The sequence below is a fragment of the Gadus chalcogrammus genome, chromosome 1 (genome assembly GCF_026213295.1).
Source record: "Gadus chalcogrammus isolate NIFS_2021 chromosome 1, NIFS_Gcha_1.0, whole genome shotgun sequence".
Taxonomy (NCBI): domain Eukaryota; kingdom Metazoa; phylum Chordata; class Actinopteri; order Gadiformes; family Gadidae; genus Gadus; species Gadus chalcogrammus.
The window spans coordinates 15,221,072-15,248,865 of record NC_079412.1 but is presented as its reverse complement, the minus strand read 5'-3'; the positions used below and the strand labels follow the sequence as shown (position 1 = coordinate 15,248,865).

The 27,794-nt window shown below is 40.5% G+C and overlaps 2 protein-coding genes across 8 annotated transcripts; one reads left to right on the top strand and one right to left on the bottom strand.

Annotated features, from left to right (window-relative positions):
- Window positions 1–227: 227 nt before the first annotated feature.
- Window positions 228–16,152, bottom strand: bcas1 (brain enriched myelin associated protein 1). Of its 7 annotated transcripts, none has more exons than XM_056591430.1 (16): window positions 15,975–16,152; window positions 15,775–15,844; window positions 15,472–15,550; window positions 14,342–14,589; window positions 7,784–7,960; window positions 6,689–6,748; window positions 6,331–6,369; window positions 5,864–6,079; window positions 5,285–5,323; window positions 4,965–5,006; window positions 4,736–4,777; window positions 4,330–4,374; window positions 3,916–4,038; window positions 3,724–3,804; window positions 3,154–3,372; window positions 228–2,088 (listed from the first exon to the last, which is right to left on the bottom strand). In XM_056591430.1, the coding sequence occupies exons 2-16, from the start codon at window positions 15,811–15,813 to the stop codon at window positions 2,008–2,010; spliced, it is 1,530 nt and encodes a 509-aa protein (XP_056447405.1). In that variant the 5' UTR covers window positions 15,814–15,844; window positions 15,975–16,152; the 3' UTR covers window positions 228–2,007. The 7 variants fall into 7 exon arrangements, with proteins under 7 accessions (XP_056447405.1, XP_056447406.1, XP_056447408.1 ...); XM_056591431.1 differs by having other exon boundaries at window positions 15,775–15,824; XM_056591433.1 differs by lacking the exon at window positions 3,724–3,804.
- Window positions 16,153–17,792: 1,640 nt separating this feature from the next.
- Window positions 17,793–19,744, top strand: pfdn4 (prefoldin subunit 4). The gene is made up of 4 exons (XM_056601342.1): window positions 17,793–17,902; window positions 18,432–18,539; window positions 18,856–18,996; window positions 19,398–19,744. Exons 1-4 carry the CDS (start codon window positions 17,876–17,878, stop codon window positions 19,527–19,529), a joined length of 408 nt encoding a protein of 135 aa, XP_056457317.1. The 5' UTR covers window positions 17,793–17,875; the 3' UTR covers window positions 19,530–19,744.
- The last annotated feature ends 8,050 nt before the right edge of the window (window positions 19,745–27,794 follow it).

Genomic DNA, 27,794 nt, shown 5'->3' with positions numbered 1-27,794 from the left:
AATGTACATGAATTGCATTTGAGTGCACTGTGCCCTACATTTTTGAATAGGCTGCTGCATGTTCTTGGGTAAATACAACATGAATAACACAAAGAAATAGAATACTAAAGCCCATCACATTCGCCATAACTATTATAATCTATATACTGGGCAATAAACATGATGTCTTCCTACAAAACTAAAGCTCTCTAAATGTTAAAAAAGCGACTGTGACCTCGGATCCTTTTTTAATTTAACTTTTAGTCATTAGCATTCATTCATATGTATAAAATATACTATTACATTGTTGTATATATCATTTCAATTTGAGCTTAATGTATAAGAATGGTTCAGATTGATAACAATGCTGGTACATCAGTTATGACTTTGGTTCGATGGCTCACCAGTGCCACTAGAAGAAAATAAACCACCGCATCAACACATTCTATTTTTCAAGCAAACATGTTACCCATCACATAAATAGCATACAACATTGAACTATTGAAGTCCCACAGAGGTATGACATTTCTGTTGTTCTGTGCAGTGGCACTCGACAGTTCTTCCACGTTCCACACATAACCACCTGCTATCTTTTTTGGTTCCTATAATTAACAACTCTGTCCTCCTACAAATCTAAGGATTGTATGACAACGTGGGTTCTGCATTTCTTTGAAATGGTGTGACCCGTGACTCATTATGACCAACTGAACAGGAAATAGGAGAGGTTTTTTTATGAGATATTTATGGTCATCATATTGCTTTGGCACAGTTGTAATTCACTGGGTTTTTCCTTATTCAAAAATATGTTCACAGAACTATTTTAATACATTACATTTTTCGGGCGGTTTTTCCCAGGCATTTCAAAATAGTATGAGAGCATTCTCTGCATGGGTGGGGCCCAGACGGAGGCAGGTCCTTTATCGAGGGCCTCCTGACGCTCTCAAGATGTAAACATCTGAATGCTGTATGTGTATGTGTGAGTGGGATATGTTATGAATGTTTGAATAATTCAAATGTTGTTCTGTACTGTCAGTGGTTTTCTGTACTGTCAGTGAAATTCCCATCATCTTCATTGCAGTCTTGAATACTTTAAAAACTTGACAGGGCACATCATATAAACATATTTATTATCTTGAAGATATAGTGCAAGTTAAGGAAATAAGCCTCTCATAAAGACAGATTTCATGTTATTATCACACGTGTTCGCAGACCCTGATAACTTTTAAGTTATATGAATAAAAGAGGTGCAATCAAATCAAGCTGCAGCAATGCAAATGTACCTGTTTTTTGTCTTATAAACTTTTAAAAACCGATCTACCTTCCATCAATTCCAAAAAGAACAGTAAAGATTGTAATGTCATGCCATTAGGGAACTGCATTGCTGTTAACATACAAACACTTATATAAACAAGTATTACCTAATATCGAAGTGCTCTGTAACATCAGAGTGCGGACCTGACAGCTGTCATTCGGCTTATCTTAAGTCATTTTAGCAGGATATATCTGCAGTAAGGACATTCACCTCGAAAGCAAGAAAATATACAAAGAAAAAATATATAAAGGGTTTAAAAATGCTTATTGATGCAAAGGAATAACTGAATAGCGGAAAGTTAATTGTTGTATACGATTAAGATCATTAGATTTGTTAAATGGTTAAGCTACCACAATCAATTCAGATAAGTCGCATTTTACAGCAGCCAGGTGAGAAATTCCGATACTCATACTTCAGTCGTATACACTGATTTAACAAAGAATACAGATTTCAATAGACTCAGTTCTGTGAGTGTGTCCTTAATGAACACGTGATCCTTCAACAACATCAAATCTCCAGACAGTCAACAATCTGCTTTTACTTTTACTATTTCATACAACAAATTCACTTGCTTGTATTCTTTCAATCACTTTCGTTTCCATAGTGTATTTGTGAGATACAGAATAATTGCTGTTAACGGAATCGGTTTTCAAATGGTTTCAGAAGAGTGAAAACACAGAGCCCAATCAGTGATGTCATCAGTGTCGTCTCTCATTTCATTTGGTCTTCTCTGAGGCAGGAGCGGCAGCCGCTGACTCTGTCTGGACCCCAGCATCTAAAGAGTTGCGTTTCTGGCTCTGCAAATACATATGTACAGTATTCAATATCTGCAGTATCTTCATGGGTCACTAGATAGATCTACTTTTCAACAGTTCTACAGCATTTAGGTATTTTGTTGACTTTGCAATTTTTTTTCACATTCACACACTGTCTACGTGTGTGTGTGTGTGTGTGTGTGTGTGTGTGTGTGTGTGTGTGTGTGTGTGTGTGTGTGTGTGTGTGTGTGTGTGTGTGTGTGTGTGTGTGTGTGTGTGTGTGTGTGTGTGTGTGTGTGTGTGTGTGTGTGCTCTTGAATTAGAGCCAAATGAGAAACTGTCATTTCCTCATACCAGTGGTGGTTTTATGTGTTATGATATAAGCGACTGAGCTCACCATCTAGTGGAAAGAAAAATATCTGCAGGAAATAATCTGCCATTGCTAACAAAAGTATTGAATCAAACAGAATCATAATATCTTCCCCTACATAGGAAAATTAAATTCAATCAATGCATATCTAACCATGCATGTTCATACAAATACACAAACAAACAATTCAATACTCACAATAATAGATAAATGCAGGTGTCACATGATTTCCATGAGCTGATAACAATCTAGTCAAAGCACACTACTCTGAACCATTTGCATTATAATGGTGGCTTGACTTGAAGATTATCTATATGGATGACACAACATGGTGCCGGAAGCTGCCAGACCTCCCAGTGGGGGAGCCTGTCGCACTCCTTGTTGGTCAATGAAACCCCCTCCCCCTACCAATGATTAGTCCTATCTTAGCCTTTTTGGGATAGGCTGTGATGATGTGAACTTACAAGATCAGGATGGTTCCATGATGATAATTGAAATGCTTTTTCAGTCGCCGCGTGTATAAGTGTAACCCATTTGTGGCAATATGTATAAACTTAATAAAATAATAGTTAGTTAATAGACATAATAGACATTTTTATTATTTACTGATAAATCATTATCAGTAAACAATTACATTTTTCCATTTTTCTATTACATATTATTTTCTTAAGTTTATTCCTAGTTCCGTCTTGTGTTCCTGATCATAGGAGCTGAAAGACAAAAGCAAAGTTCCCTACCAGGGTCTTGAAGAACAAGTTAATGGAGTTCCTCTTCTCTAACTTTTTGGGGGCTTTGGCGGATTCGTCTCCACCCTGAGCAGCTTCTGAGGGGGCCTTGTTTTCTACAGAGGCCTCTGCCGTTTTGGTGGCAGCTTTAGGCTCCTCCTTGGCCTTGGTATTTTGGGCTGCCTCCATGGCTGCAGGGGGTGCAGCAGTCTCCTTCTTGGGCTCTGCAGCCTGAATGTGTCGTCAAACCAATTAAGAATCGCACCTACAGAGCGGTACAGCTATCGGAGCAACGTACAGGGTGACAAACTTTGGGACACAAACATCTGGGACGTCTGGTTAGGACACCGACAGCACAGGGGGGTGGGGGGGGGACCTCGAAAGCCACGCAGATGAGATTATATCACTCTTAAAGCGTATAGTGACAACGTTTGTTTAGACAGCTAGGTTTTAGACAGCATGCGTTTGCATTTCCCCGTCACATGGAAAACAGAACGAAACACGACAAGCGTACGTCTGATTAAATCACTGGTTAAACAAACAGTAGCCCCAGGCTCCCAGCCATCATCTCACTATATTTACCCCTCCGGCAGTTCTCCTGAGGAGCCGAACTCCGCTCGTGGAGGCGGATTGGACTTTAGCTGCCATTTGGTTTACCAGTACCTCCAATCACCACAATGCTCATGTTATTCTGCATCTCATAACGTCAACACCTGCATTTTCAATGCTCACTGCATCATTGATTTAACATTGATTAATTTGAATCATTAGTACCTTGGGCTTGAAGAAGGAAAAGAAGGGGGACTTTGCTGCAGGTTTCTTGTCGTCCGGCAGGGGGGCTGCCGCCTGTGGCTTCACATCCGCCTCCAGCGTGGTGGTCTTGGAGGCGTCAGCCTTCTTCAATGAGTTGAAAGAGAAGACGATATTGAGTAAAAAGCTAAAACTTGAGTTATAGCTACAGTTTATGCCTGCCGAATCAGCCAGTAGTTTGCCCAGCCGCCACCTGCCAGAACGATTGGAAGGATGAAGGAAGGCCAAATGAACCAAAACACCACAGAAGAAAAAATGAGAAGAGGATGGATGAATCCCGGTATGAAGTAGGAACGACCCTTGCGTCATGCAGAGCAGCAAAATAATCAATACAGGGGTTTATCGAAGAAGTCGGGACAGATGCTCCCAAAGGTTTACCTCTACTTCTACAACAACAGGCTCTGGGACCACCTCCTCTACTGTCTGCAGAGAAGTAAACGATTTGCAGACATATAGATGTGGGCAACAAACAAACAACAACATAGCTTTCTGATGCTTATTAATATTACAAGAAGTAGCTTATGTGATATTAATTAAGGCAAGAAGGGGAAAGAAGTGAACACGCTGAGCTGTTCTGGACATGACATCGCTTGGGATTCACATTTGCTTCAGTTGGAAATTCATTGAAATAGCCACACCTTTCTGTCAATACAAAACTACTGGAGCAAAATGGATTCCTTCAAGTGTAACAGCTCTGCCTCTAGTCAACACAATCTAAGTAGGATGAATATTATTGGAGAAAAGCCTCACAGGGCCTAAATTATATTATTCTCGTGTGATTTACCTGCACCTCGACAACTGGTTGTGGCAAGCACTCCACTGTTTCCTGGCAAGAAATTTTTTAAGGGGTTTATTGCTTAGGATGTCAAAATTTGTGTAGTATAGTTAATGATAGACTACAGGAGTCACAGAGACTTTAAACTGATCTATATTATTGACCATTTAAAAAAGGGTCTATCATAGGGCCAAGGATATCTTCTAAGAAGGATCATTCATTGTGCTACGCTGGTTACCTTGACTTCTAAAACAGGTTCAGGCTCGTCCGGGACAGTGTTCTGGAGAACAAAACTGATTTTATATTAAGGTAAATGTAGAATGCTAAATATTTTTCTGTATTTCTAGATATGTGCCATATTTTATTCCATTAGATGGCTTTTATGCTTAGTTACGTTTACCATGCTACACATTCGGAAATAAATCAAATTAAAATTTGGTTGTTGTGCAAATGCACTATGCAAGAAGATATTATTATCTATTTTATTGTCTATTTACCTTCAAGTTAAAAGAAAAGTTTTCCTTAGAAAGAAATACCGTATGTTATTCTCCTCTTTACCTGCACTTGATCAACTTGTTGCAGCACTTCCTTGATTTCCTGCCAGAAAGTGATTTAATGCCATTTAGAATGTTAGAATGTCACATTTTGTCTTGTTTTCGATGCCGATTGTCCTCACTGGACCTCAGAGGGAATCGAGGAATGGATGTATTTCCATATCCTTACCCGGCCATTCATAAAGATTGTTAAGTCAATGTAATTGCATTTGATGACACTGACAGATGGCTACCCATGTAATTCTTATTTGAAAACAGTCATTTGCGCAGTTCTTGCCTCTTCCGGGTGAGAGCAATGTGAGTTTAATGTTGTTAGATGCAGTGTCTGAGGGGAAGCTAGCACAGTCAGTGGGATATTAGGAGACTAATGAGAATCAACTGTACCACTGCATCTGTCTTGGCTGGGGCATTGGCTCCACTTGACGGGGCACTCTTGGGTTTAGATGCCTCAAATTTTTACATACATTACATAAATATGTTATCATGGAACACACATAGGGACACAATTCTCTTTAGAAATTATTATATTTATCGATCCAAACTAATAATGGTATATGTGTCTATATCTCGCTCCCATCTTTACCTTTGAACGGAAAAAGCTGCTCAGTGTCTCCTTAGCCGATTTGCCCTTTGCGGCATCTGGCTGCTTTGCAGAGGCCTTCGCCCCTTCCTTTGGTGTGGGTTTCTGTTGCTGGGCGGCTAGCCCCCCTTTAATTTCCATTTTAGGCGGTTCTGGAGGAGGGGGAGGTGGGATAGACATTCCTTTGGCTGCAGCCGGAGGCTCAGGTACTTGTGCGACCTACAGCATTGGAGGGAGGAATCACATCTTTATTTTATTGTTGCTCACAGGGGGATGCTTTTCCAAAAAATACTTTCCCCCAGTGTTTGCACTGGGGGAAATTGAAAATAAAGCAAATAAAGGAATGTGTTTATTATGTGGCAAGATATAAGTGAGTTGATCCAAGTGGCAGAAGCATCTTCATGTTAATTCATAATGAAAGGCTGTACAACCTAATGCAACATAATCAATGTAATACACTGAGTGCTCACAGTTGTAGAGGCTACTGTTGGCGGAGTCTCCTCCGGGGGCTGTTCCACATCAAAAGAAAATAAGCGGTTAGTGGGACAAATTAATGAATACAAAATTAGAAAGAAACATCATTGGTTGGAGGGTGCGCCATAACTCAATGTGGTAGGAAAAAGCAAGCATCGGTCATTTACTGAACTATTTTAAAACATAGGAATGTAGAGGCAAATGTCCTCTGTGTGCTGGAAGTCGGTTTGGTGCAGTCAATTTAATTTTCCATGTTATTTTTATTTTATATTTTCCCAAAATGTGTGGCCAAAGGCATAGTGATGACTTTACGTGTGGGGCTATTTATGTTTTATCTGGGTGTATTGTGATCACCTGATCTTTTGTAACATCAGGGGTAGCTGTTTCCTTTTTTTGCGATTTAGTAGGAGTCACCTGTATTACAAGAAAAAATATATCTTCACTCATGTTAATTGACATCATACGCACACACATACAAACACAAAGGCAAAGAAGCAAACATAGCAGAAAAGTAAATGTCATGACCTTCTGATAAAATATCAAGGCATCCTTTCATATTTCTAAGAAAAAATGAAATAAATTAGGTACATTGTAATATTAAATGTTTAACATGAATGTCTATGGGTTGGAATTATTACATGATTACTTGGACAAAACAGAAGCCTTTTCAGATAGGCAGACATAGGCCGCTATGATAGCCCCACACTGAGCCACACAGAGGCCCAGGGACAGAGCACATACAGTACATACACTGTCACTGGGACAGCCATTGTCTGGTGGAGATGGCGTAGGCCTGCCCTCGCTCTATCTTCACACATCTCAACTTCCAGAAGCACAGGCCTTCGTTGTGAGCTCACACTATGGCCGGAACAATGGCCGCCACAGTGCCGCATGTTGGGAGACTTGATTAGAAGGGGGCTGGGGGCAATCCTAACTCTTTAAACAGGCACTGTTCCAAGTAGAGGCACGATAAAGACGAGGAAGACACAATGGCTTCCCGTTGTACTGCTTTCATCGCGCGCCGCCAACATGACAGATACATTTCTAAACAAAACGATTATTACTTTATTTTATATGGAATGGGGCCTATACCCAACAATTTACCCTGGGAAAGAATACACAAAGCCACTGCACTCATGGAGAAGAAGAAAATTGCAGTACACATTTAATTAATTTCTAAAATGCAATGCATAGTTTGAATAGTATACATTTTCCCTAATTACGTTATTTAAGAGCTTTATAAAGTTGCCTTAAAAAATCACTTCTTCCACCTCCACCTCCACCTCTACTTATTTTACTTCTTCCATTCCTTATTTATAGAATTTAAGGCAATTACTTCAATATTGTAGGATGGATTAGAAGCATATTTTGAGGAAAACGAAATAAAATGCAGGTTCTGACTATATAACCTTTACACCCATGATTATTTATTTGATATGTTGCACTTACTAGTGTTTTGAAGAAGTTCATAACTGGATTCTGGTCGCTCTCCTCTTTTTTCTCCTCTGGTTGACTCTTTTGATCGTCGTTATCAGTTTGTCCTGCTGCTAGTTTAAGATCTAAAGTCACACTTTTTGGCTCCTCAAGCGTCTCTGAGTCTTGATCCTTCGCTGTGCCGTCTTGCTCCTATATGCCACAAAGAATTTGCCTTTGAGAAGTAGAAGTAGAAGTGAAGCCGATATGCAAGCAGTGAGTGTGTTTAATCGCAGCATTGAGATGGGAGCACAATTCCAACCATGCCTCTGCCTACTCAGGCCCATGGCAACAATCACCCTTTTATTAATGCCCGTGCCCCCCCTCCACACACACACACTCATTGATATTCAACAATGCCTAGGCGATATGCTCTGAGAAATGTCAGAAATACTTGGTCCCTTCCTGTGTTGTAATTGCAAGACTCTTTACATATTGTAAAGTTTTCCCCAATGAGTGAATGTTACTACATTAACGTTGTTGATGTTAACTATTCTGACTTTAATAGCACACGTTTATGCATTGCACAGTTGTCACAGTTTTAAATAATGTGAAATGTTAAAATAATAGTATCAACAAAAAAGGAGCCATCTCACCAACAGTTCTTAGATTTTTATTGAAAATTGCTACATTGCCTGACACTACATTATAATCGAGAGCTATCCGCCCTTTCTAATGTAAACAGAAATCATTGTTTAAAAATGCAAATCAGACATTCTACAATGTAAACGTCATAACTGACATAAAACAGGAGTAAATGAATAGCTTGATTATATTGATTATTAAGTATTTGCTATTTCTCATCTTCATTTAGCTTCACATTCATCATAACAGGACAAGGAATGAAGATGTTTCAACACTTTCAAGATTTGATGCTGACTCTTCCACAGTTGATGTTGTCAGCATGACTGCATCCCCTTCAATAAAACAGACATGTTTTGTTCACTGTCATCCAAAGTGCTGACTGTGTATGTATTGTTTGGTTCTTCACATTCTAGCGGTAATGCCCTATGTTCCATTGTCACTTCAATGCGTTCATATTATTTAGTACTATCTATTTCATTGAGTTCAATTGCCCGGTGTGCCCCCTCTAGTGGCACCATCTCCATTACTGGATCACCCAAAGGAACAAAAGTATTTTTGGTTTCAGCAGCATCCGTGGAAATGTTTATTTCTTCAATGTCATTCACAGCATGCGCTGTAATCCACTTGGGAATTTGAGATTCTTCTCCAACAGGGTTTGCACTCGGTTCTAACGTTTTCTCATCAGTGGGAGACATTAAATCAGCAGTACTTCTTTTAATTTTTTAGAATCCTCATCAACGTTTGATATCTCTTGGGTTACATTCTCTTGATATCCGTTAATCATGACCTGTAGCTATTCATCAACGAAGATATTAACAGTGTCTTGCGAACATTGTTTCGGTATTTCAGGGAACTGGTCGGCTGCCTCAGTCATTTTTGTGTCTTTAAGATTCAACCTTTGTTCAATGCAATCCATTAACAAATCCTCAGGGCTGGTATCCTCCAGTTGTACCTTTTCAAGATCTTGAAGGCTGGACTCCATGAGTCCTTCCAATAGTACATTGGGGGGTTCATTTCTGCTGGATTATTCATCAGAACTTTCGGCGACAATGATGAGTTCATTAGACATGGCATCAATTGCTGCTTCTAAAACCTTTTCGGCAACAGACTCTTTTTTGGGCGAGATGACATTGTCAAGTAGAGGGTCACCATTAAAGATGGCACTATGCTCATAGTCCCCAAAAAGAGGCATCACATGTGTAGCACTGAGTGTCTTTTCCACAACTTGAAGACAACAGACGTTGGCTTCAACAGAAGGTTCAGCAGGGACAATACCTTCAAAAAAATTTATGAGAGAATGGATGGCAGACTCCGGTACCACTTCAGCAATCAGGTGTTGATTATTAGTGTTGAAAGCATATATAACAGGATTGTATTCTTGTTGTTCTGTCATTGGAAAAGACTTATCAGGTATGGCAATCTCTTCTTCCTCTGTAGTAATCCTTGCCGTCAAAGGCTCTTCGAGGAAGGATTCTGGGCGAGGTTGGAATTCTAGGTCTTTGTCATCTGGAAAGAAAGGCTCCCATATTTGTGACGGCACATCCATGACCGCCACACTCATCATTTCAGCTGAAGTCTCTTCTTCTTCAAGGTTATTTCCCTTTGAGGGATTAAGCCAATCCACTAGTCTTTCTGTGTCAACATTCTCATGGATAACTTCTTCAAGAGGAGTACTGTCCTTGATGGGTGTTTCCTGCTGACACTCAGGAACCTGAACTTCTCCTGCAGGAACTCGAGTCACTGTAGGTTCTGGAATTGCAGGTAAAATATCAGAATTGTTTTCCATCATTTGAATAACTGGCAGATTTCCCGGGGAGTCATCGCTGTCCGTCACAACCCGAAGAGTAGAATGGACAACTTCGGTTTTGAGAGTGGAACCATCTCTAGCTTCTTCTGTGGAAAACTCAGTTGCACATGCAGGGCCTGATCCTTTCGGCTCTGTTTCAGATTCTTGAATATGAACAGTTTCAGTTTCTTCAGTTTTGCACTCAATTAGAACTCTATGAGCTATGGCTTGTGCTGACATTTTGACTGGCATGTCATCAGTGGACACTAAATCAGCCTCATATACAGCCAGAATACAATCAGCCTCATATACAGCCAGAGTACAATCAGTATTTTCTGGAAGCTTTCTGGGAGCTACTTCTACTGAGGCATGTTTGGAAAGGGAATCTCCTTCTTGACAGAAGGTTTCCGGTTCTTCTAGAATGGATTCTTTTGTGACATTTCCTTGCACAGGTTCAGTATTTTTCATCTCAAGGACATTTGTGACCTGATCAACAACCATGTTCGTTTTGATTTCTCTGACTTCATGCTCCACTGAGACGTCCATGCTCTCCACTCCGAGCACCTCCTTCTCCTGCAGCCCATTGCTCTCCACGATGACCACTTCACTGAATACAATCTGGTTTGTCTTGGAATCCATCCTCTTCTCATCTTTAATCTCTTCTTCCTCTGTAGTAACGTTTTCAGTCAAAGGTTCTTTCAGGAAGGATTCCGGGCGAGTTTGGAATTCTAGGTCTTTGTCATCTGGAACGAAAGGCTCCCATATTTGTGATGGCACATCCATGTCCGCCACACTCATGTTTTCAGCTGAAGTCTCTTCTTCTTCAAGGTTATTTCCCTTTGAGGGATTAAGCCAATCCACTAGTCTTTCTGTGTCAACATTCTCATGGATAACTTCTTCAAGAGCAGTACTGTCCTTGGTTGGCATTTCCTGCTGACACTCAGGAACCTGAATTTCTCCGGCAGGAACTTGAGTCACTGTAGGTTCTGGAATTGCAGGTAAAATATCAGAATTGTTTTCCATAATTTGAATAACTGGTAGATTTCCCGGGGAGTCATCGCTGTCCGTCACAACCCGAAGAGTAGAATGGACAGCTTCGGTTTTGAGAGTGGAACCATCTCTAGCTTCTTCTGTGGAAAACTCAGATGCACATGCAGGGCCTGATCCTTTCGGCTCTGTTTCAGATTCTTGAATATGAACAGTTTCAGTTTCTTCAGGTTTGCACTCAATTAGAACTCTATGAGCTATGGCTTGTGCTGACATTTTGACTGGCATGTCATCAGTGGACGCTAAATCAGCCTCATATACAGCCAGAGTACAATCAGTATTTTCTGGAAGCTTTCTGGGCGCTACTTCTGCTGAGGCATGTTTGGAAAGGGAATCTCCTTCTTGATAGAAGGTTTCCGGTTCTTCTAGAATGGATTCTTTTGTGGCATTTCCTTGCACAGGTTCAGTATTTTTCATCTCAAGGACATTGGTTACCTGATCAACAACCATGTTCGTTTTGATTTCTCTGACTTCATGCTCTGCTGAGACGTCCATGCTCTCCACTCCGAGCACCTCCTTCTCCTGCAGCCCATTGCTCTCCACGATGACCACTTCACTGAATACAATCTGGTTTGTCTTGGAATCCATCCTCTTCTCATCTTTAATCTCTTCTTCCTCTGTAGTAACGTTTTCAGTCAAAGGTTCTTTGAGGAAGGATTCCGGGTGAGTTTGGAATTCTAGGTCTTTGTCATCTGGAACGAAAGGCTCCCATATTTGTGATGGCACATCCATGTCCGCCACACTCATCTTTTCAGCTGAAGTCTCTTCTTCTTCAAGGTTATTTCCCTTTGAGGGATTAAGCCAATCCACTAGTCTTTCTGTGTCAACATTCTCATGGATAACTTCTTCAAGAGCAGTACTGTCCTTGGTTGGCATTTCCTGCTGACACTCAGGAACCTGAATTTCTCCGGCAGGAACTCGAGTCACTGTAGGTTCTGGAATTGCAGGTAAAATATCAGAATTGTTTTCCATCATTTGAATAACTGGCAGATTTCCCGGGGAGTCATCGCTGTCCGTCACAACTCGAAGAGTAGAATGGACAACTTCGGTTTTGAGAGTGGAACCATCTCTAGCTTCTTCTGTGGAAAACTCAGTTGCACATGCAGGGCCTGATCCTTTCGGCTCTGTTTCAGATACTTGAATATGAACAGTTTCAGTTTCTTCAGGTTTGCACTCAATTAGAACTCTATGAGCTATGGCTTGTGCTGACATTTTGACTGGCATGTCATCAGTGGACGCTAAATCAGCCTCATATACAGCCAGAGTACAATCAGTATTTTCTAGAAGCTTTCTGGGCGCTACTTCTGCTGAGGCATGTTTGGAAAGGGAATCTCCTTCTTGATAGAAGGTTTCCGGTTCTTCTAGAATGGATTCTTTTGTGGCATTTCCTTGCACAGGTTCAGTATTTTTCATCTCAAGGACATTGGTTACCTGATCAACAACCATGTTCGTTTTGATTTCTCTGACTTCATGCTCCACTGAGACGTCCATGCTCTCCACTCCGAGCACCTCCTTCTCCTGCAGCCCATTGCTCTCCACGATGACCACTTCACTGAATACAATCTGGTTTGTCTTGGAATCCATCCTCTTCTCATCTTTAATCTCTTCTTCCTCTGTAGTAACGTTTTCAGTCCAAGGTTCTTTGAGGAAGGATTCCGGGCGAGTTTGGAATTCTAGGTCTTTGTCATCTGGAATGAAAGGCTCCCATATTTCTGACGGCACATCCAAGTCTGCCACACTCATCTTTTCAGCTGAAGTCTCTTCTTCTTCAAGGTTATTTCCCTTTGAGGGATTAAGCCAATCCACTAGTCTTTCTGTGTCAACATTCTCATGGATAACTTCTTCAAGAGGAGTACTGTCCTTGATTGGCGTTTCCGGCTGACACTCAGGAACCTGAATTTCTCCTGCAGGATCTCGAGTCACTGTAGGTTCTGGAATTGCAGGTAAAATATCAGAATTGTTTTCCATCATTTGAATAACTGGCAGATTTCCCGGGGAGTCATCGCTGTCCGTCACAACCCGAAGAGTAGAATGGACAACTTCGGTTTTGAGAGTGGAACCATCTCTAGCTTCTTCTGTGGAAAACTCAGTTGCACATGCAGGGTCTGATCCTTTCAGCTCTGTTTCAGATTCTTGAATATGAACAGTTTCAGTTTTTTCAGTTTTGCACTCAATTAGAACTCTATGAGCTATGGCTTCTGCTGACATTTTGACCGGCATGTCATCAGTGGACACCAAATCAGCCTCATATACAGCCAGAGTACAATCAGTATTTTCTGGAAGCTTTCTGGGCGCTACTTCTGCTGAGGCATGTTTAGAAAGGGGATCTCCTTCTTTGTAGCAGGTTTCTAGTTCTTCTCGAACTGATTCTTTTGTGACATTTCCTTGCAATGGTTCAGTGTTTCTCATCTCAAGGACATTGGTTAACTGATCAACAACCATTTTTGTATTGATTTCGCTGACTTCCAGCTCCTCTGAGACTTCCATGCTCTCTCCTTCGTGCACCTCCTTCTCCTGCAGCCCATTGCTCTCCACGATGACCACCTCACTGAAAACAATCAGGTTTGTCTGGGAATCCATCCTCTTCTCATTTGCAGTCTCTTTGCAAACAGGTTCACCAATAATCAGAAACTCAGATTCTTCTTCCATTACTGCTTCTAAATGTTCTTTAACGAAAAAATGTGTCTCTTCTTTGGCAGCAGCTTCTGGATATATGATCAGAGCAGTCTCTGTAAAGTTGTCTTCAGTCTGCGTGAAGGCATCTTCTTTAAATATCTTCTTGGTCTGCGTTGCAATATCAGTGTAATGGGGTTCAAATTCCATATGCGATGAAATGACGTCCGTAGTGGCTTCTTTGTTACACGTACCTGATTCCTTTATTGTGAAAATCAACATTCATATTTGAATTAATAGATATTTCAGTTTCATGTTTTTTGCTGTGCAGTTCAGCAACTGCGAGATTAACACAATTAATCAATGTGTTTTAATGTTTACATTTACATTTAGATGTTCAAAGTAATAATCAATTCAAACATCAAATGATACAAACCCTCAGCCACATGGATAACTGAAAAATTATATGATAGTGCTTAAATTAACATGAAGATGACACTTACGGGCTGTTGAGAAGAAGGCGCTTCTTCATCATCCTTGAGAACCCCCTTGGCCTCATCCGTCTGCTGTTTCTGAATGGTTGGGACATTTTTTGGGGAAATTACCTGAGCTTCTGTGGAAATCCCTGGGATGTCCTTACTGCCGTTAACTGGTGCTTCAACATTGAAGCCGTCTGTTTCAACTATCGATTCTTTATTTTCGGTGTTTGTGGTCAGCTCACCATTTGGCTTTTCAGCCTTCTCAATGGTAGCTGTGAATAAGAAATGATTGTTGCAATGAGCTATAATAAATCAGGTTTGATAATATCAACATGTTAATAAATTGTCTATTAATGCATTACTATCAATATTATTATCATGGATAACTTGACGTTTATCACTATTATGGCTAAGTGAATACCTAATATGATTTTAATGTAATTAAGGTTTGGATCCTGTTCATTAATGATTCATGCACACTGCATTGTCTGATCTACCAAAGGATGATGAGCCGATATAATATGCTAATGAAGTTAATCTACATAGAAACAAGAACGCTGAATGTGAAGCATAGTACATTTATTCAAGCCACAATGACCACATAACATTCACAAAGCAAACATGGGTTAGTCTGCTCTGGGAAGAGTGACATAACAGCCCATCATCAATAGAACGTCTTGCACAAACGACTTGTTGAAATTCTGCTTGCAAATTCAGTGCACGAGGCTATGGTTCAGTAACAGATCAAACAGCTGCACTCTGTACATATCCATGACAACACATATAGTTTACCTTGGAAGACAGAATACCTAATATAACAGGGAGTCACTGTGTTTACAGAGCATTACCCAATCATCTCAGAGTAATCCCATCTACAGTCATATCAAAATAAAACATGTGAATTTGTGTGTGTGTGTGTGTGTGTGTGTGTGTGTGTGTGTGTGTGTGTGTGTGTGTGTGTGTGTGTGTGTGTGTGTGTGTGTGTGTGTGTGTGTGTGTGTGTGTGTGTGTGTGTGCGCGTATATATATATATATATAAATACATACAAACCAAAGTTTGAAGTAGGATAATTAATCAACAAAGAATCATGAATAATGATACAGTGTACAATAAACTTAGTTTACATTAAGATCCTATCCATAGGGGCACTCACCTCCATTCTGATCTGACTTGTTTTTCACTTTGAGGCTGTTAACTTTTCCATTCAAATGCTTTTCCCCATTTTTCCCATCCTGTAAAAAATGAAACATATAATTATTATCAAAGTTTTACTGTCACAAAACCGGAATAACATTTGGAACAAGTTTAAATTGCTCCTGAACCTTAACCCTTCAGGGACACACGATGATTATGAATACTGTGTTTCTCTGGAGGTCAAACATTACACCCTGATTTAATGTGTGAGAAAGCATGTAGACAATGTGTTTTTCCGAATGAGATAAAAATAACTGTTTACCTTTATTGGGCCTTTCTTTTTTGAATTTTCGTTGCCCATGTTTGCTCGAGCTGAGACGTTTGGAAAAGGTCTATTCAATATGCATTCAGTAAGTACATAGAACAACATGTCAACCAATGCAAGCTTGCAAAAGGGTTCTTGTTTTTTGTGTTTTTTTTCACATATATTTTCACTATATTGTGATGTATTCATCCTCTTACCTTGTGTGTCCCTTGTAGGTTTAGTAAGTTATGTCCTCGTCTGAAGACAAATGGGCTGTAGACCTTTTCCTCGATGGAAAAAGATAATCGTCCTTCTCTATAAGGGATGGCCTTTCCAAGTGACCTGCTGAGCATAGTATGTGTGTGTTTGTGTATTTATATAGTCAAGTATATGTGTGCTCAGATCAGGGTGTGACTTTCTTTCACATTGGATTTGCTTCCTGACAAGCTCACCATCAGTCAAGCAAGCAAATGACTCACATCTCTGTCTGGAATCACTAAGTATTAGTGATTCACTCATAATAATCTCTAATGAAGCATCCCCCACCCCCCCCCCCCCAAGAACATGAGTGATGGGGATGATGGGTTTACCTTATGGTATCACCCCAGGTAGCTACAACATAACTGTGTTTGTTGACAGAAGCAACAGGGAAGAAACAGGATGTGTCTAAAGGATATTCAATGGTTCAGGCGAGCCATCGGTTATTGACTTACCGTGGCTTTTGTCCAAATACATGAGAGGAGAAATGTGGTAGGCTTTATTTACTTTTTCTTTTTTTATAAATGTTCCCTAAATTGTATCTATGCTTTGTCAAACTTTAAGATCAAAGTAGTGTGTCAACACATATGCAAGACAAATGGAGACACTTCTATAATTAAATCAACTGTGATTACTGACCTCCATATAGTCTACCCACCAAAGGGATTACCTACAACTCAATAAATAATGACACGTGTCAGAGGTCAAATTCAAACACTGTAGACCACATCAATTGATTACCTTGATAGTTTTGCTCAGACTTTCTCAAGCGGCAAACACTATAATGCATATGATATAGTCTCCTGTGTGACTATACAGTCAGTATGTCATGTTTGAACAATGTAATTTATTATTCGTAAGAGGTTTTAATGTATTGCATACATTCTCAGTAATCACTTTGTTTTGAGAGTTCCCTTTAATGTTTTGGAACCTCTACTTCTCAAACAGAATACATGATTAACGTTTTCTTATAATATTATTAGGTGATTAAAAGCCAAAAAATATATCAATTATATAGATTAATTTGCTATATAACAAATTGAATGACAGTTTCTGATTTCCCACTTCAGTAAAGGTCAGGCGTCCCTGATCAAGGCACCTAACCCTTATTATTACTGCCCCCAACGACAAGGCTGTTGCATCGCATGGCTGACACCGTAGGCTGTATGAATGTGATGCAATAGTTGTAAAGCACTTTCAGTTGCTACTGGTCTGAAATGCGCTGTATAAATGTACTCCAGCTATTGTAGAGGCAATCAGTAAATATTTGAAGTTGGGTGTGGTACTGATTGCTATCAAAATATTTACAAAGCAGCTAGGATCCGGTTCTTCAAATCAGTTTTATTAGCCCAATGATTAAACGAATGAAGCACATATATCCCATTTTTGTTGAGCAGAATATGAATGACATATTATAGTGTGGTTAGAATTATCTTTCTTTGTGGTTGAATCCTACTCCCACATTCAATAATTTTTTGATGGCCCGTTTTCAGCCTAGAAATCTAGACGCACCCTAGCGGCAGCAAATGTAATTTGCAGCCGGGTACGTCTGGCTTGCCAGGCTAACATTCACTGACACAGTTGGCTACATCATACAAATACCATACTTGCCTTAAAGCTATGAATGAATGAATGGTTTGATAAAAGATAGTTAGAGAGGCATTTAGGTTTATTCGATCTGAATACCAACTTTTAACATCTGTCTTCCATATCCTAAAACTTACGGTGTATGTATACGTCTTTAACATTGTCCCCAGATTGTCAAGCCAAACCATACTACGTTAAGTCCACTAGGAGGCGGTATTATCTCAAACTCCCAGTAGCACACCAAGCTGCTGCTTCCACCGTCGAGGAAGTCAAGATGGCAGCCACGATGAAACCTTCTGTAGTAAGTTCAGATAATAATAATAATAATAATAATAATAATAATGCTTTGTGTATACGTACAGGTTGTAATAATGCTTCACCACTATGAAGCCGTGTGTAATAAGTACAGCAAAAAATACTGCTTTGCGTGTATTAAGTGCAGATGAGATAATAATACCCAGTCAGTGCTCCGACGATAAGTGGTCCGTTTCATTCTACCTGCATCGTTACTCAGTAGGTATTGCGTTCTGGTCGTTGTGACCATTGCTTTTATATTAAGCCACACCCTTGTGTTGTCTGCTGCTAGCCAGCCATGGTAGCCGGCCATGCTAGCCAGCCATGCCAGCCAGCCAGCCAGCCAGCCATGCTAGCCAGCTATGCTAGCCAGCCACTACCAACATGATAATGTTGATGATAATAGGAATGACATAGTTCATCATCATGGAGGACATCTTAGTTATCATCAGTAGGAACAAACATGTGAACTAAGCTGTTGACGTAATACTAATTATGATATCTCTCCTTTTAAACTTATTCTTCCTTATCCCCAGGCGGTTGAAGATGTCAACGTCACTTTTGAAGACCAACAGAAGATTAATAAGTTTGCAAGAAGCACAAATCGAATGACAGAGCTGAAAGATGAAATAGAGGCAAAGAAAGTAAGTGTCTGTGACATATTGTGCTGTTCGTTGACTCTCGTACAGGACCTTTTGCAATACCATTATTCCATACCAGACTCATTCGCTTTGGATGTTAAACCTTAAGCTTTCATCAGCTGAGCATGGACAATGCGTCTTTATAGTAATAGCCACATTACTCATCAATTACTCACTCATGAGTGGTGTCAATAAACAATATACTATACTTACTACTTATATTATAATGCCATTCTCATAGGTAGGCATACAAATGTACAATGTTCATGCAGTGCTCCAAAATGAATGGAAATAATAACATGTCAATGTATCTTTTTAGAAATCCCTGCAAAACCTGCAGGATGCAAGCGATGACCTGATGATGTTCGACGACGACTCACTCCTGATCCCTTATCAAATTGGTGACGTCTTCATCAGCCACTCCCAGGAAGAAACTCAAGAGATGCTTGAGACTGCTAAGGTTTTCTTAAGCTCCTAACTAAAAACCTACCCCTTTACCTAGAGCCCTCTCCACATCCAAGAAATATATATATGGCACTAAGGGATAAAGCAGTGGTTCTCAACCTTTTTTTGAGCAAACGCCCCCGTGACCTTACCCTGATCCTCTGGCAATGACATTCCATTTAATTTACTCTTGCACATTTTATTATTGGGCTTACCAACCCCCTAATGAATCTTCTGGTTAATATTCATTCAGGTTTTGTCATCTGATGAACCAAATAACTGTCAAATGTTACTGTGACCCCTCGAGTAACATTCACAAAGCTCATGCCGTTGTTGACTTGACATAGTCGAGGTAAACAACAGCAGCAGCAGCAGCCAGGGTTTCACCATTGCCTGTTGCCCTTACCCTCCCCCCAGGAAGTGCTGCAGCAGGAGATGAAGGAGCTGGAGGGTCGAGTGTCTGCCATCCAGCAGGTCTTGGGCGACCTCAAGGTGAAGCTCTACGCCAAGTTTGGCAACAACATCAACTTGGAGGCTGACGAGAGCTGAGCGGGGAAATGGACATTGACAGCTCTCTCAACATGGACTTTCTTTTTGTCATGCGGCTCATATTTCGGATCACAGTGGACTGTCTTAATATATGTATACACACACACACAATCAAATGTTAAGTTGGTCTTGGTTTTGGAGCCAAACCTTGAAACAGGACAAGTCACTGAAAAATACAATAAATGGAAGTGATGTAAGATTTTACTTGGTCATAGTATTTTTCATACGTTTGTGTGGTTAAGGGTTACAACATGCATGATCAATATTCATCCAGCACCTCCTCCACACTCTCAGGCCATAGAATTCCCTTGAGTGAATGTAAATATGTACAATAAGACATCATCCTTCACAGCCACTGGTATGAATACGATGGAAATCTTTACTTTCAAGCAGGAAAATCGTCTCAGTTTTGTATTAGAGAATATTTAAGAAGTTTTAATGAGTAGTAATCAAAGCAACAGCTAGTTTTCTTTAGTGTCAAGGGTCAAAAAGTGAACCACTATCTAACATTTAATTGATATCTAGCTCAATATTTACCTAGAACCAACTCGTTTTAAATTTTGAATACGTTCAAATATTTATTAGGTTGTGAGGTTGTCTATCGACCCTATGGAAAAGCAAAACAAGGTGGCTATTTCTTTATGCTGGACATAACCGATGCTGTGCTCTGCAAACATTGCACAGCATGCATCATTTGCTCGGGGAATGAAGATCAAATAATTGCTCTGAATATATTTCCACATATACGCATTTAGCAGACCTAAATTAAAAATAATATATAATATGAAAGTGCACCCACTCAAGCTCATAAAGAGTGTTTGTTGATTAATTCGACCTAAAGAATTTCATCACAAAGCAACAATTTAATGGGCAGATCCAAATCTAAAAATATGAAATATATAAAATGTGTGTATTTTGTGTGATGTATACCACACCGTCTGTTTGGTAAAGTACATATTATTTTAGTCTTGTCATTTCAACCATGGTGCAGCAACAGCACAAACAGGCCAAAGGGTGTCTCTGTTTCCCAACACATATTCACTGGGATGCGTCCAGGTCTCAGGGACTTACGGCAAGCTCCTTTGTTATATCCCTGCATAGTAAGCATAGAGGGAAATTAAATATCATGAATCATAATTATATAAAATGGGAATTCCAATCACCATAACAACACAGAGTTGGAAAGAATTGCGCTAGAAAAAAAGCATGACCTTTCAAACCCTTGTATTTGGTTCTCTTCTCAATTAGTCACACTGACAACAGATGTTTGTTATCACAGATGTTTGCAAAAAAATCCCATCCTTAGTTAAATTGCTCCCCTATTCGTCCCCCGGTTTCACGGTATGGTATCTCTGATTCATTATAAGGGAAACACAATCTCATTCTTGCAAATGATTGCATCTGATGTGTTATTCTCATTTTGAGGCACCAGGCAAGGTATTGCTAAACAACTGTCCATCATTTAGCTGCATTGTCTCATGGCAGCTCTGGGCCGTGAGCCTGAGTCAGTTGGATCACAGATTTCCTGACAGAACACCCGTTCATCACCTGGTCACCCAAAACATACTTTGACTCTTCTGATCATCATACAGCAACAGCAATGGGATTATCTGCAAAACCTTATCGATGGGATGAGACTATAGCTGACGATGAGATCACTTTGTTTCCAGGCTCCCCAAGAGTTCTCTTTTCTATTATCTTCAAACCAAGCCTACTCAGAGGACAATTTAATTGGATTGCCCATATCTTTGTATTTGCTTAAGATGATCAGAAGAGTCAAAGTATTCAGCGGGACAGTGGTCTCCCATCTAAAGAGACGGTGAATGGATGGGATTGTAGAAAATAGAGCGCTGAACCATGGGTGGATAGACCAGGATGAATTGCATCAAGGGATAAAGTTGAGGGGGGACTATGATTCCTGTGTGTAAAGTTATGTAACAGTGGGCAGACTCACTATTCCAAGCAGGCCTGAATGAAATATAAAGGTTTATGGCACGCCTGGATTATCAGCCTGACAATTGTTGCTGTTGCGAGACTTAATAATATGACTCACTTCAAGCCTCTTCTACTCCTTCTGTGCCCGGGTCGCTCTGTGTTTCTAGCGCCAGCGACTGCCTATGACATTGATTTCATTACTGTCCATCAAGGGTACCATGTTTGCTGAGGCAGCTCGGGAGGAGCTGAATGTTGATGACCTTCATTGGGGTATCATGTAATCCTATGTGAATTCTCACTTTAACTGTGTGTGTGTGTGTGTGTGTGTGTGTGTGTGTGTGTGTGTGTGTGTGTGTGTGTGTGTGTGTGTGTGTGTGTGTGTGTGTGTGTGTGTGTGTGTGTGTGTGTGTGTGTGTGTGTGTGTGTTGGGGTGCATGTGTGTGTGTGCATGCATGCCTGAATGTTGGGGTGTGTGTCCACACACACCAACATTCAGCCTAGGTGGTCATGCTTGTGTGTGTTTGTGTGTGTGCTGATAAAGTTGTGATTATGTGATATGAGGCGTTACAGGGGGGGGGGGTGTGTTGATGTGTGTGTGTGGGTGTGTGTGGGTGTGTGTGGGTGTGTGTGGGTGTGTGTGGTTGTGTGTGGGTGTGCGGTGCAGTGGGCAGCGGGGGCACCTTGCAAATTCAGTCGACCTCAACGACCACTTCCTATCACCTGCAAATACAACTTCCTGTCCCCATGGAGTAGAGTTTCATGAACTTATGAAAGACATCTTAGGAAACTTATCCTAAACTATCTAAAGGAAAATCCAGAGAGCGTATCTAAATGGTTCCATGACTACCTTCAGCAGATATTGATTGTCGATTACAATGCCGGGTCCAAGACTAAAAAGTTCTGCATCATAGCATTCCTCATCACCTTTCATCAACTAATCAGTATTTAGTCAATCTAAATGTTAAAATAATAAATAAATCTATTGACTGTACCCCCTCCTGACAAGTTTATTATACATTATATACAACTCCTGATGAGTTGTATAATCATTATATATTATTTATGCATTATATGCTTCTGTCTTATAAGTTACATAAGCGACTAGTCATAATAAAGTCAATAATGGATATTGACATCTGCATAATGTGCTTAGAGCTCATAATATGCATATATTGGACATTTTACATTAGAAACATTAATTTAAATAAATAATATACATCTCATATGCATTATATGCTTGGTATGCATAATCTGCCTTCATCTGATATTTGACATGTGGTACTATTCATTTAAATCAATAACGTATACATTTCAGAATAGTTCAGAAGCAATTGAAAAATGGATAGCCAGCCAAGCAAATTAAATGTTTTTCTCCTCGCAATCAATTAAATACTTAAAGCTGCATATTTGTCTTATTAAAGGTTCGGTATGGAATTCTCTTTTTTGGCCTTTTTTGCAAAATTACATGAAATCCTTATCATAACGCACTTACAGCCACTGAGTTAGAAGTACTGACGTGAAAATTAAACAAGTCAATCATCTGTGGAACGGGCAGGGCTTGAAAAACTCCAGCCAATGATTTCCAAATCCACCGAGTGGCATTGGACAGTAAGTACGTCAATCAAACTACTAGTACGTCAGTACTGCACTCCCCCTCCCCCTCTCCTCTCCCCGCGCGTGACCCTTTCGTGCACATACTCAAAGCCCGTGACCCAGAGCAAGCTTCCGTTTGTTGTTAGCTAACTAGCTAATCCACATTTGGTCCTAGCACTAGAAGACAACCCTAAACTCCAACCTAGCTAGCCTGGCTCGCTCTTGCGCATCTGTGTTCACATCTCGTGCATGATTGCGCGTCCATGTACTTGGAATAGGTGGAGTCAGAGTGAGCGTCGAAGGAGAGGGGGTAGGACCATTTGAGTTGTGTATTTTCAAAATCTGCTGGCGTTTCGCCAATCCCATACCCAACCTTTAAAGAGACCCTATTATACTACTTTTCTGGTCTTAATTTCTTATTATTGACTCCTATAGCGCATCCTGACACGAATCACAGCACAAAAAACGATGTCGATTTTCGGGAAACTCTTCCTCTCATCTGGGCGCTTTCAGCATTCTCTGTCAACGCTCGGTTTCGTCCTTCTCCGCCCCCTCGCCCCCCTCCTGCCAACCCCACTCCGTTGTGATCGGTTAGTGATAAGTGCGGACTTGAAGCGCGCGCGCGGGCAGATTTGACCAGGCATATGGGGGCGTGGCAGGAGTGCCTCTACGTAGATGATTTCCCGGAAATGTGAACAAGTGAATCGCAAACGTTGTTCCGAGTGTTTAGAGCTCTGAACATCCACCGCAGACTGTCAGCAGGGAAGACGTCGAAATGCATGTACGTCATTATTTGACACTTTAGTATGGTTAAACATGACTATCAATCATTATAACAACGTTTATAGGTCATAAAAGTCGAAAAAGCATAATAGGGCCCCTTTAAGAACAATGCCTAACACATGTATATTCAGATACATAGCACATTAAAACAGGATTTCCAAAATGTTAACTGGAATTAGTCTGTGCACATCAGTAAATTTTTAACCTTAAATGTTAAATAAGAAATCAAAGTATATCAGTATGCTATTCTTTAACTCTCATATTGACCTCGTTTTCAACTATCCTATATACTACAACAGAATAATGGAACTTCTGTAATCCTGTGTCATTGGCCCATCCAGCCACCCCTCAGCAACACTTTTAAGGAGGCCAGCAATTGTAATTCTAAGCCATCTGTCCAAGAGACTACTAATGTCCAGACTACAGCTTGTTTCTATGACCGACTAAGATAAGATAAGCTATTTCCAACTGCGTGGTAACATGTATTATCTAAGAATAATTATATACTTACATTATATAGTAACATTTGGATTAGATGAACACTGAAACAGAGGAGATAATTTTGAAATACATCCTCACCAAAGCTTGTCATTGACCATCACTGACCCCTAAGATGAAAATGTGTTTTTATTGATACATTGAACATGTTAGTAAAGATTTTAAATTACACTATACATCTTCACAATGTGAGTTAGAAAGTGTGTCAGCTTTGGTACTAACAGATGGCTCTTGTTGTGAAATGGTCTTTAAATGATTGATTACACGTGTCCAAATAACAAAATAGACGAGGTTTGTAGCGTAAAAATAATATTTTACATATTTTTTACATCCATAGACATTACATCTATATATTTTCCTGTCGCTGGTAGTTTAAAGAGCCCATGCCATTAAAATCACATTTTTCCTGTTGTTTGTTAAATAACATAGGTCTGAATAAGTTTGTGAGCTGTGGTAAGTTTGAAATCTATGCAGTTTGTCTGCTGAATGCAATAGGCAATGAAAGGAAAAAGGCGGAAGAAATGAGCCAATCTGGATAAGGTGACACTGTGACGTAGCGTTGTCAAACTATTATTCATGGCCCTGCCAACTTGGTTGGTTCGTAACCACCCACAAGAATTCTGAAGGAGTCGTGATTGAGCTAGTGCTAAATGCTAATACGTGTATGGTAGTTGCTTAGTTCGTAGTAACAGAATTTTGAATGCAATGGCAGAACGACATCGAAGTACATGAACTGCGACATGCTGCCTGCTGCCGGTTGCCGCGAGGCACCACCGCCGCGAAGCACCACCGCCCGGCAGCGGGCAGCCGGGTGGTGGTGCCTTGCGCCGGCAGCAGGCAGCAGGCAGCGCGCGGTTCTGTCTACTACAGATTGATGTGGAAGTGGAAGAACCAGAGACGTCGGAGAACCCGACGAAGTCCTTTGGGATTCATTATATCGTCTGGACGTGCATACAGCTTTTGGCCGTGATAATATGTATTATTTGATATAGATATCTATGTATTATATGATATTCTTTATATATAGAGCTCCAGGACTGTAACGCAAGTGTTGTACACTTCCTTGTTATTTGGATAACCGTTCTGCTGTTGGTGTGATGGCGCATAACACGTCGGACTCTCGTCTCTGGTATTTCTACAACAAGACTCGTAGTGGGGGTTATCTCAGCCATGGTTGAGAATGAATTGGGGGAAAGGAACTTTGGCTTTGACTCCCTGAAGTAGGCATGAACCACAACATGGAGGAGAAAGGGATTGTTGACCGCGGTCGTCTCCCGCCGGAGCCTCGCTGCCGATGGACCACCGCTTCAGGAGGCGGTGATTAGCGCTGACCGCTGCCGAGGCGGCGGGAAGCAGGGCTCAAGCGGGATACATTCGCGGCCAACGTTCTCCGACGTCTCTGGTTCTTCCACTTCCACATCAATCTGAAGAAGATGCGGTCGTTTGAGATTCATAATAGCCTATCGTCTGGAGGCTCACACAGCTTTTGGCCGTGATAATATATATTATGATATAGATATCTATGTATAAAATGGGTTTCTAAGAGCCATTGCGATACATCCACCGTAAACAGAGCGCATGGTACCGTGGCTACAAGCTGCTCAGGGCCAGGTGATAATATATATTATAGATTATATGATATAGATATCTATGTATAATATGGGTTTCTAAGAGCCATTGCGATACATCCACCGTAAACAGAGCGCATGGTACCGTGGGCTGCTCAGGGCCAGGTGATAATATACATTATATATTATATTATATTATATTACATAGATATCTATGTATAATATGGGTTTCTACGAGCCATTGCATACATCCACCGTAAACAGAGCGCATGGTACTGTGGCTACAAGCTGCTCAGGGCCACACCCCCACCCCCCTCCTTGACCTGCCTTGACACGCCCACCGAAACAGCGCGTTTGGGGGAAGCTCAATGTGCGACAGGTTCGGAGTGGCTGTAACTGCACCACGGCTGAATTTCGGGGACGTCTTTGAATACTGTGTTTGTGGCCCACTAATACCTATATTAAAGCATCCATAAATAGCATGGCATGGGATCTTTAATATTCTATACAAAAAGTGTGCTATGTATGAATAAGAAGGAACTTTAATCCTCTGCATCCCCTGTTTGTCAAGCTTAATGACACACAGCTGTGTATAAGTTGATTCCATTAATTATGGTGATTATATTCACCTCATATTCAGGTGAGTACAGCCAAACCCTTTAGAGATTAATAATAGAAGCCATCAATGGCCATGAAATGCTTGAATTATAGGCATCCTCAACTGATAACAGTTTCAGATACATGTTAGATACAATTAAAGATAAGTGACATGAGTAATAAATTATAAGACAACTAAGATAGTTAAAGATAAACACTGTGCACTAGTGAGAAATGTAATTTCGTTTCATTTCCTGTATGGAAGTACAGTTTTTTGAAATGACAATAAAGTGAATCTTGAATCTTGAGAAGGACATATGAATAGTCAAAAGCACTCTTATTAAAATAGGATTTTGCAGGTATAGTGCAATAATGTATAAAACACAAAACGAGGATAAGCTATACTGAGGGACTGAGGCCATAATTTACTCCCCCAGACAGATTCTAGACCAACCAGAGAACAATAGGTTGTTGAATATATATTAATCCTTTCGCACCTTGTAAATTGAATCCCACGCACCGTATTACCTACGCGGTGACTGTGAGACCTCAATATCAACACAAAATAATAAAACATTTGAAAAAATCTGAAAGCATCTGCTTTGTCATCTGCCTATTAAGGCTACAATCCCACGATGAACAGAGGGACGGGGAGCTAAATGACCATCTGGAAAACCTCTGCTTTTCTCTGATGGAACATGTTTATGTTTTATTCCCCCCCCCCCCCCTAACTTGCATTCATATCCATGGCCTGAGCCTAGACCAAGAGGGAGATGATGAATAAGAATGAGTAAAGCTGTGGATGTTTTATTTTCACTTTTTTAATCCCCGATTCACTTTATATTCCAAAGCAGTCTTTCAACTGTGTAAAATGCCAAGAAATTATGTTTTGATGCATAATGACTTAGGGACTGGCACATTTGTCATACAAGGCTCTTCAGATAAAGATATCAGTTGCCAAGTCAGCTATTACAACTTTAAAATGTCCATGATTTAAATGATACAGCCAAAGGGAATAGGCCAATAGTTATGCAGGGTGGAACCACAAGATGATTAGTGATCGATTGCTTGTGGTTGAGAGACTAAGAGAACAATCGATCCAAGTTTTAACTTTTCAGTTAGGGGGAAACTCTGCCATTATTAGAGTCAATGGGCAAGTCTAATGGAATCTCCCTGTTTGCTGTAGCTTCAAACATCCAGTTCAGGCACTACGTCTGCCATCAAAATACTCCATTCTCTCAATTCCTTCACTGGTCCATGAAGTAGCAACCTCCGTTCAAAAGTGAGACAT